General features: G+C 31.1%; 2 protein-coding genes across 5 annotated transcripts in view; both read right to left on the bottom strand.

Annotated features, from left to right (window-relative positions):
- Window positions 1–8,192: 8,192 nt before the first annotated feature.
- LOC110818548 (non-specific lipid transfer protein GPI-anchored 13-like) lies at window positions 8,193–9,230 on the bottom strand. The gene is made up of 2 exons (XM_022047454.2): window positions 8,740–9,230; window positions 8,193–8,572 (listed from the first exon to the last, which is right to left on the bottom strand). The coding sequence occupies exons 1-2, from the start codon at window positions 9,089–9,091 to the stop codon at window positions 8,274–8,276; spliced, it is 651 nt and encodes a 216-aa protein (XP_021903146.1). The 5' UTR covers window positions 9,092–9,230; the 3' UTR covers window positions 8,193–8,273.
- Window positions 9,231–10,670: 1,440 nt separating this feature from the next.
- Window positions 10,671–11,489, bottom strand: part of GRV2 (DNAJ heat shock N-terminal domain-containing protein) — a 44,910-nt gene continuing 44,091 nt past the window's right edge. For all 4 annotated transcript variants that reach the window (XM_088207209.1, XM_088207210.1, XM_088207211.1 and 1 more), the window contains one exon: window positions 10,671–11,182. In XM_088207209.1, the coding sequence (XP_088063335.1) occupies window positions 10,982–11,182 (201 nt within the window). In that variant the 3' untranslated portion in view covers window positions 10,671–10,981. The remainder of the gene's footprint in view (window positions 11,183–11,489) is intronic.

The following is an 11,489-nucleotide window of genomic DNA, read 5'->3' as shown; positions in this document are numbered from 1 at the left end:
TAATTTGATGAGAGTTTTGTTTAATGATAAAAAGACTTTTTTTTTTTTTTTTTTTTTTTAATTTAATTTTTATGCTCCAGAATTTATATTTCATTACAGAGAGAGGGATAGATAGAGAAAATTGAAAAAGGAAAAAAAAAAAAAAAGCAAGCAAAATCACTAAATCTTATGATTAAGTAGAATGTATTAATTGGCCGATTTAAATCTAATGAATGGTGCGGTGCATATATGTTTATACATATGTATATAAGAGTAGGTAGGCATTGATGATTGATGGCTTGGCCATCAAGATTTAAACCCGTACCCGTACCTTTGATTGTTAATAAGCGTAGTTTGAAGTTAGTTTGAAGAGTGTAGGTATATAGATATGGCTAAATATTTTGTTTATATATGTATGTATATATGATGGGACAAGTGAACAATATTTATATCTGGATTAAGAAAAATATTAATACATAAGAATTAGGAGTAATTAACTAAATCAAAACAAGGGTTAATAGCACAATACTTTATTATATTTCTATTATCATATAATAATTTTTCTTTTCGTGTCAATATCACAATAAAATATTTTATTGCGTGATTTTATGAATCCAATAATTGAATCAATTATAAAAGCGTACAATAATTATTTTTAATAAAAATACACGGACAGTTTATTTATGTATTAATTTTTTTTAAAAAAAATAACCACTAATAATGTTGAAAAATATAAAATTAATTAATCATTAAAGATACTTAATTAAATCAAGATTTGGTTGTAATTGATGCAAACCATTTGCGAGAGTAGAGGAAGTAATTAGAGGTTAAAGCAGTATATGCTTCATTTGGAAAGTTAGGTTATTAATTGTGAGGATTAGATTTTGACATAGATAAGATAGAAGATACACACACACACACGTGTGTATATGTCAAATATAAGGACCCCAAAAGTCTTGGGAGTATGCGTGATAATAATGGGTTAAACATTATTTAGTTATTAGCATATGACTCATTTTCATAAGAAATTAACATAAGATTATATGACTAATTTTATTTTTTGAATTTTTTTTTCAATTACATTTAACAACTAATTTAAAGAATGATGATATAAATAGTCAATTTTTTTTTTTAAAAAAAATTTATTTATAAAATCAAGAGATGACCTAAGAATTGGTATATACCCGAAAATCATTACATTTTATAATTAATAAATTTTGTGGGCAATTTAGGTGTCTATACCAAACTATATAATTTGGCTATACGTATTGTTCCTTTTATTGGTAAGTAAGTAATTAATTAATAAATATTATCAACTGCAATATCGGTAACATTAATAATGTGCATGAAAAATTTATAACTAGCATTATTAGAATAGATATTTATATTGAAAAATAAGAGCCATGAAATAATAGGACGGGTATTGTCATGACCAATGATCCTGTAGACTGACGGATATATATGTATTTTTGGTTTATATGCGAATAATAAAGTCATCATAAAAAGCTTACTAATTATTAAACCTGGTGCACATCAAAATGAAAACGGCAGAGAACGGTACCATTAAGAACGAATTGACTCCACATAAATTATTTGAATTTAGAATGCATGGGTGAATTTTCTAAATTTCCAGTTTATTTATATATTTTGCAAGCTTTAGTTTCCAGTTTTCATGAATCAAAACAAATTATTATAACAAGTTATGTTAGTTTGTTTTAAAGAAAGAACCGCAGAGTATATATATATATATATATATATATATAAATTTAAGACACTGTATATATATATGTGTGTGAGTATATATGTACGTATATATATATATATATATGCAAGAAGATATTATCAGAGTTGAGATGAACCGAGATTTCATTTTATCTTCTTTATGTTGAAGGTTGTGTCTATCGACAGGTAATATTATCAACTCTAATCTATATAAACCCTACCTACATTCACATTTTTATATCGGTCCATCTTTAATATATTACTTTTGATACTTATATATTTATGTCAATAACTTTTTATTTTATTTTATTATTTCATGTAATTTTATAATAACTCTAAAAAAGAAATTAGATTGCATCTTTTATTCTTTTATACATATTTTAATTATTATAAAATATTTATTTTTTTTAAAAAAATATTAAATACATATTGACTTATTAAGACTAATTTTAATTTAATCTTATTTAATTTTGTCATTAAATTTTATATACTCAAATACTTATAAAATAATAAATTATATATTTTTAGTAAAATTTGAAATTATAATCTTAAAATAAAATAGAATGTAAAAATCTTTTAACTTTAAAAATAAATGTATTTATAATGTACGTATTATAAAATAATATAATTCGTGCCATGAATTAAGCAATGGAATTAAATGAATTGACACGTGTGCAATGGAATGCTAAATCATACGGAGTAGTGCCTGTGATTGCGAGAAATGGGTTTTTAATCTGGTAGGGGCCACGGAATGAATCGACGGTCTAAATTTAACAATACACATCAGGTGTCTCTGTACGTGGGCCGCTCATTTATAAACCACTTAAATGCAGACTCCACCTAAATCTAAATTATTTCTATCCAAATAATTTGAAATACTCATTATTTTTTTTTTAAAGGAAAAATTGCTGCTGCATCATCATTAATTAGAGTAATTTTCCTTTTCAGTATGTTTACGGAGTTAAGATTTAATTTTACTTAAATATTTTATTTTGTAAATGTTGAAAAAAGTAAAAAAAAAATTAAAATAAAAATAACAATTATCCCTATACGTAATATAATAGAGTTTTTATACAAAAAATTCATCCGCACAATTTTAATAAAGTTCAAATTGTTTGATAATTTCTTAAACATAATTTTATATTAACTTTATTTGTTCATTTTATTTTGTTAGGGTAAGAAATTAGACGCGTATAAATTGAAATTAAGTAAGAATTATACATTTGTTAGCATTCAAATTCATCAAAATTTTAGAAAATTCAAATGGGTAACAGAGACAAAAAAAATTATATTGAATTTTTATGATATAATAAATGTATATACATTAAACCCAAGTGTAAAAAATCAACTCAGATATATACATATATATATTGATAAACTTTTTGGTTGTGGGAAAGGGCAAATGCTTTGATAATAATAAAAACATGCACGTATCTACAGTATATATAACTTTATAAATACAACTGACAACCTCTATCTACCAAAAAAATAATTGAAGGGGGTATTTAGGGTTCTTCAATTGTTCTTGTCTCTTTTTTTTTTTTTTTTTTTTTTTTTTTTTTTTTTCCTTTTTGGGTAAATTCATGTTGCTGTAGTTTGAAGTTTCTTTTTTTTCCTTTATGATGAAAAGAGTTATATAATAAGATCTATTTTTAAAAAATTATATATATAATTTTAGTTTTCAGAAATACATTACTAAAATTGTTTTTTTAGAAAATATTTTGTAATTATTAACGATTAAATGGTAACATATAAAACTGGTTAATATTATGGATTCTATAAGCTAAAACTTTCTGTAATATTTTTGCATACATTTTGAATGATATATGTATTTGTTCATGTGTATATGTACACTTCAAGAAGGTGATAATGTTTGAGCATATCCATTTGTTGAATGAAATTTTAGTTTTAATTCATTTTACTACTTGCTTTCTTTCTTTCTTTATTTCTTTTTATTTATTTATTTATTTTTTGTTTTTGAGAATCTCAAGTTATCATGAAAATATCTGTAATTTTTGTTTTTAGATTTGTGATATTATTTATTTATTTATAGTTTATATACAGTATATATGCAGTGACATACACTACCTCTACATATGTATTTTTTTCTCCACAACTCTAGTAATTTTTTAATGAGAAAAATTTGATTATATACATATCATTTTTACAATTGCTTTTAAGACATTATTTTTCATTTTTTTAAAAAAAATTAAGCATATTTATATATATATATATAATATATATATTTAAAATTAATTTTTAATTTTTTAATATCGTACCATATAAACTAAATATTATTAACTATGTTAAATATAGGTCTGAACATTGACGTAGAAACTAAAAAAATTATAGCCATGCACTAATTAGTAAGAAACACAAATGTTAAATGCAGCATTTCTATTTCTTTTTTTTTTTTTTTTTGAAATAATTTTTAATATTTAGTAAAAATGTTATATAGTTGCCTTCAATTATTGAAATGTTTTTAATTAGTTATATAATATCTATTTATAATTTTCAAATTTTAAATAATACTCAAAACAGTTAAATCTAAATAAATAATTTAATAAAAACATTAAATAACTATCTTTATTTTTTAAATAATTTTCAAAATATAATAAAAAGTAAAACTCTAAATACAAATAAAAACACTAATTCTTTTAATAATTATGTAAGTAATAAATAATACGTATCTTGGGCGGCTTGTGGAAAGTTTATTAATTGAAATTGTTAATTTGGACCGACCATCAGGCCCAGTAGCAGCCACAATTTCTCGATCTCAACATCTGGAACCCATTGGGTCTACATGAAAATGGAGAGCAGCCTGTCCCTGTTCAGTTTTACAAGTTACTCTATTTTCACTTATGGAAAAAATGTGTGTGTATGTATGTATGCAGCTTTTTCTACTTTTATATAAAGACAATGGCAACAATTATGATTTTAATCCTTCAACTATTTATCGTGTTCTAACATTTTTTTTTTCTTATAATTTGTTGCAAATATTTATTTTATTTAAATTATATATATATATGAAAAATAATAAAAAATGATTAAATATTCAAATAATTATTTTTTAGCACATAATACTTGATATATATTTTTTTATGTAACACAAAAAAAGAAAAAAGAAATTTCTTATTCCTGCAAAAGAATTATTTAAGTAATTGGCGTTTTAAAACAATTCGATAAATTTCCTGATCAAATTATATGTAGCAAAAAGAGGTTTTGAGACTGAATTTCAATATAATTTATAATTCCAAGACTAATTATTAAATTTATCCAGAAAAGATGAATGACAATTGAAGTATAAAGCTTTTAACTCTGTGATATTCTGGCGTTACACATGCATATATATTGTTCTGTCGTCTTATCACTTATGGCTATGGTCGTATGTTAGCAAATTATTTATTCCTTGTGAAAATTATTGATCTAGATTAGTGGAGTTTGATCAGATTGTGCGCTATATACATATATATATATATATATATATACCTGGTAAATTTCTTGATTTATTAATTAAACCCCCGATATATTGCACCATTTGAAATCTTAGACAAAATTGGTACCGCTGCTTACAGACTAGCACTGCCTCCCGAGCTCTCCCGAGTTCATAACGTGTTTCACGTATCTATGCTACGTAAGTACAATCTGGACCCCTTTCATGTCTTGGCTCATGAACCACTTCTACTCCAAGAGGACTTGTCTTATGAAAAAGTACCGGTCGGTATCACGGACCGAGATAGCAGAATACTCCGCAACCAGGAAATATCATTTGTAAAGGTCGTGTGGCAGAATCACACGCCCAGGGAGGCTACTTGGGAACTGGAATCAGAATTTAGAGCCCAGTATCCCCATTTGTTCGACCAAGAGTAAGAGGCAAATTTGGGGAACCAAATTTCTTTAAGGAGAGGAGAGTTGTAACACCCATTAATTTTGTCATTTATTATTATTATTTTTAATTAGTTTTTGAATTTATTTTATTTAGTTTATTTTATAATTTTTGAATTTTAATTGATTTATTTAATTTAATTTAATAAGAATAAAAATAATAATAATGATAAAATTGGGTTAAAATATTATTTAGATTTAATTGAAATTGATTTTGAAAAAAAGGGGTGAAAATTAGGATTCTGGAGATATTTTTGAAAAGAAAATCGAAAACCGGGGGTCAAAACGTAATTTAGAAAAATTGTGCCCCGTCAGCACCACGTCAGCAGCCACGTCAGCGGCCCAGTCAGCAGCCCTGGCCAACCAGGACCTGCCGCGTGGCAAGACCACGTCGACCTGGGAACGGGCCACGTGGGCGATCCGCGTGAGCGCGATCAGACGGCCCAGATGCGTCCCCGCGCGCACGGACGGCCCAAATTAAGCGTGCGCACAGACAGCCCAGATGCAAGCGTGCGGATGGCCCAGATGCACGTGCACGGACGGCCCAGATTCAATCGCGCACGGACGGCCCAGATTTAATCAAAATGGACGGCTATGATCAAAAGGCAAAATGGTATAAATAGAACCCCCACACCTGACCACAAAAACCCTAGCCGCCTGCCCTAGCCGGAGAAGACGAACCAGACGCCGGAGGAGCCGGCTGCCGCCACCCTCTGCCGCACCGGGGAGTTTTCCGACCGCCGATCGAGGTAAATTTCATACCCCCGGCTCGTTTTTCCACACTGAGTTCCCCTGTGGCCAAATCGGAGCCAAAACCCCGGCCAAACGGCCGAAACCCAGCGGCGCTGCCGCGCCCCTCCTCGATTTTTGCCTCCGATGAGGCCCTTCCCGGCCTCTGTTTGATACAATTTTTATATCACCGTGATCACCATTCTTTTCTCTACAGGTTGATCGGAGCCAAATCACCAAAACACGAACCTCGCCAGAGAGCCGCCGCACCCGAGAGCACCGCCGCCAGTAAGCTTTAGTTTTTCGTAAATTTTTGGCCCCCCGAGGGCCCTAGGGTTGTTTTATCGCAGGGACTGATGCAAGTGTGGCTAAATTCGGCCGGAAACGGCCGAAAATGGCTAACCCGAGGTGAATCCGAAGTACGGCGGAGCCGCCGTGCCGGAATTGCGATATTGGCCGAAAGGGGCCCTGGGTCTAATTTGGAATTTTTTGGGACACGTGCAGGTACTAGTAGTGCGTTTCAGTTCCCCGGGAAGAATTCAGGAAAAATTAAGGACAGCCTGTAGGTGCACTGTAGAGCCGTATTCGGACCCCGAAACAAGTAAGGACGCCTCACTCTATTTCCTATCACGGTATTAAAGTTCAATAAATGATAAAACGGTATTTCATGAATCAATAGATGTGCGAAATTGTTTAAGGTCGCTAATGGAGCCCGAGTCTGGTGTGTTTGTCGGTCAGCTGTTGTTTGGCCTATTTTACAGTTTTAAATGCAGTATGAGGTCTGATGTTTTCATTTCATAGTTTCGTGTGCATATATCACTGTTTTATTGATTATGGGTTGAATGACTGACAACCCGATGTTGTATGTTGTCTTATTTGGCATAAATTACTGGTTTACTTGTTTGTGTGTGAATTGATGATGCTGACTGAGGATAAGGGGAATGAAAGGTTATGTAAATTGATAATTGTATAATGTGGTCAGCCTGACTAGATATCCTGGGAGATGGTGGACGGACCGGGTCCGTAGGGAACCCTACCGGGATTGTGGTCTCTCATACCGGACGGGGTATGAGGACGGCTCGTTCACCCTTATACCGGATGAGGTATTGAGGTTTATAGTTTTGGTGCCCATACCGGACGGGGTATGGGGACCGAACGGGGTATGGGGACGGCCCTGGAATCTGATTACAAGTGTTAAGGGTTCACGGGTAGCGGGACCCCTATAGATCCCCATGGATACTAGTAGGCTGGTAAATGAGGAAAAATATGTTGTGTAATGATTGAATTGCAAAAGGCGTGATAAGTATTATGTTATACAGTTCATATGATTTCATGATGATGATAATGTTATTGTTTTCGTATATTGTTTTATGAATTTCACCGAGGTAAGTGGATAGTAAAGGATTTTATTATTGATAAAAGAATTTGTTGTAAACTATGCTCCATTGGTCTTTTTATGTTTTCTACCTACCTTTACCTCCGTGACGGTGAGATAGTGTGATGTCTTTACTGGGCTGGTGTAGCTCATTCCTTATTTAATCATATCAGATAAGGAAGACATTGTTCCCGATCCCGTTCTGCAGGAAGACGGCGAAGGGGACGCCTGAAGACTCCGTAGTCATATTTATAGTTTTTATTTTCGAGTTTCTCTTTTAGTTAGTTTGTTCTTTTATACTTTGAGTACGTTTTTTGTTTTAATGTAAGGGATGTTTAATCAAAAATTTTATTTCGCTTCCGCATTTAACATTTTTAATACACATATTTTATTTCAAATTTTCGGGACCGTTACAATATACATATATATATATATGTACCTGGTAAATTTCTTGATTTATTAATGGACCCAGAGAAGAGAAGAGAAAGAGAAAGTAGATACATTTGATAGAACCACACCAGTACTTATTAATTATGTTTTATTAAGAGAAGAGAGAGAGAGAGAGAGAGTACTGGATTAATTCTTAATTTACATTCATGAGAAAAGATGGGAGTGAAGCCGCCGTTATGACCCAGAAGAAAGTCGCAACGTTTATATTCAGCTTCAGTTTTTCGCCGTTGCTGGTTGTGGGTTTTGAGTTTGATTCAGATGAAGAAGAAGAAGAAGGAGAATCTGTTGAAGAAGAAGAAGGAGAATCTGTTGACGAAGAAGAAGGAGAATGTGTTGACGAAGAAGAAGAAGAAGAATTTGTTGTTGGTGAAGCTCCACCAGCTTCTTTGAAGATACTTGCATCTGGTGAATCTGCTGGGAGATTCAATATACCTATAACACAAAACATCCACTAATTAATTTATAATTTTTTATAATAACAGAATATTTTTTGTCCCAAAATATCAAATAAAACCCAATTTTTATAATAAGATTAATTAAATATATATATATATATATATTGTATGTCGATGAAAGAGAATATTAATAAAATAAATTACTTGGGCAATCAGAAACTTTGGCATCAATATTGCAAGTGGAAGGCATTTGAAGGGCAAGAGTTGTATTGACAGGTAACCCTAAAGAAGGGTCGGTGCTCTCCTTGATCAATACACACAAGCATTTTGGTTTGCTCGCCTTCACTTTCTGAGTGTCTTGGCAGCACTCCGCCGTCGGCTTCTTCGCCGTTCCGCTCACAAACGGAATACAAGAAGCAAGATTTGTCAGCTGATCCGCACAATCCTTCTCGTCATCCGCTATGTTCGCCATTGTAGACGCCGCAAACCAGCCCACCACCATTAAAACCACTCCCACCACCACCACCACCTTTTTGCTTCTCATCGTCTTCCCCATGCCTTTTAATTTAGAACTTTGATGCTGTGAGATGAGGTTCTGGGCAGTCCACCAAACTATTATTATTATTATTATTATTATTACTGTTTTTGTTTTTGGGTCTGCATGGCATGGGTATATATAGACTTGGGTGTTTCAATTATGACCTTACCAACTCACTTCATGTTAAATGTAACATTTTCGGATATAAGAAGGAAACAATTGAAGGAAAAATAAATGGAGAAACGAAAAGGGTAAATGCCTTGAGAAATGGTATTACAAATTCCAAGGGAAGCCAATTCAATTCAATTTATTGAAGCTTGCAAGTTCCAATGCTGTCTTATTTCATATAATTTCAAGCCAAGGTGAAAAGGTAGGCTCGGGGAAATATCAAGTTACATGAGGTTCTACTTTAGTGACGAAGCATACTGAGATTATTAGGATTTTACTATCGATTGTCAAAAAAGTATAATAATAATAATAATAAATAAATAAATAAAAAAGTATTGTATTTGGTAAAATTTAGTCTTAATATTTATTATTATATTCATGAAATTTTGGTTAAAATATTAAAAAATTAAAATTATTTTCATGACATTAAATATTTTTAAAATTATTCAATAATTCTAATAATTTATTTCAATTTAATAACACTATTTATTTTGAATTAGTTTCAAATTATCATTATTTAATTTTTGAAATAAAAAGTACCTCAATAATTTATGGTAAACAAAAATTAATTAATAATATACTCATAACATTATTATTTACCTTTTAATAATACAAAGTTATATATTCAGAACATCTGTTTATATTTTCTTAACTTTACTCTCATCAAAAGTTTTTTTTTTTTTTTTAAATAAGATCATAGTTTTTGGGTAAAAAGAAGAGAAGAAACCCACCCACCCAAACAAGAACTAGTATTAGATATGAGCATGTTGGCAACTTCCTTTTGTCTTCTCATGGTTTTGTTTTCTTCAGTAGTAATTGACAATTCTAATACACTGTTAACAGTCAGTTATTAGATTTATACAAGTGTGTTTAGAAGAAATGAATTTTGTCTGTAAAATTTTTATTTAAAAATTTGTGTAATTTAACCGTGAAAGACTAAAAAATGTATTAAGGGTAAAATTATTTTAATTAAAAGTATATCTGATTTTCCAATGAACTTTCAAAATAGGGCCTACAATTTTTTAAAGTTAAAACAAAAACCAGAATAAACACATATTCCTCACATTCTCCTGTCATTTATTTATTCACCCACTTATCTATTTTAGAAAATAAAATGTATTTATTAAAAAAAAAAAATTTATGTAGTCAAGATATTCACAATTTGCTAACATGAACCAGGACAGGAACAATACGCGCCTGAGAAAATTGCAACTGAAGTTGCCCAAATCAACTGACGTTCTACAATTAGAACCAGTCCAAGAGGAAAAGAAATTCAATGGAATTATTCATACGTCTAAATCAGCCTTTTATTTTATTTCCATCCACAAAGAAAAGAACAAGCGGAGAAGAAGGGAGCTAAGAATTTTGTTATGCTAGTCCAAGGAAAAGAATAACCAATTCAGAAACCAAATCACGATTGACAACCAGCTTACGAAGGACTCACACGATCAACCTTGCCAATTTATGTAGCAATTTGGGCAGAAAACCAGCTCATTTACAAATTTACTTGGAGTTTCTTTTTTACATTAAAAAAAATATAACAAATTTTCTTGCTTCTTTAACTTATCTCCCCAGAAAATCGCAATCACCACCTTGATTGTCTATACCATGAACGAGACAGACAAGGAGAAAAAGAGGAAAAAATATTCAAACTGTACAGTGAGCTATACAGATAAGTGATGTATAACAGTTCCTGTAACTATGCTTATGGCCGCCAAATGTTGTCTTTCACACTTCATACTATGAAATACTATCCGGGTTCCCATTGGTTTCAGATCCCGATGAAGCAGGTGCTCGCGCCTGAGACATCTGTGGTGGTGCAGTAAGGGCATAAGTAAGCCTAGCTGAGTTCTCAATTAGACCCGCAACTCCAGCAGCAGCAGATTGGGCATTTGAAGGAAGGAAGAGATCGTGTTTCTGGTCTTTGTAAGCACTCCAAACCTGAAATTGAGTAACGAATATACACCAAACAGATCAAAATTAGGATTGCCTAAGAAGTAAATTTTTTGGCGGGAGCAATAATAGAAACACCCAATTGCATCTGTCTTTTTTGTTTTTAATTTTTTTAAAGGACTAACACATCTACTTTGATTCCCATGCTAGAAAGTCCAAAAGAAAAATAGAACGATAATAATGAACTAAAACATGCCATCAATAGATTGCAAAGTCGTAATAGTGGTTAAGTACCATAAAAAACAATAATGAAGATTTTTTTGTTCATGTCCATCAATTACAAAAGACACAGGAC

The sequence above is a fragment of the Carica papaya genome, chromosome 7, assembly GCF_054855325.1.
Source record: "Carica papaya isolate Zhongbai chromosome 7, ASM5485532v1, whole genome shotgun sequence".
NCBI lineage: Eukaryota > Viridiplantae > Streptophyta > Magnoliopsida > Brassicales > Caricaceae > Carica > Carica papaya.
The sequence above is the reverse complement of the archived record's forward strand: the minus strand, read 5'-3'. Positions and strand labels throughout refer to the sequence as shown.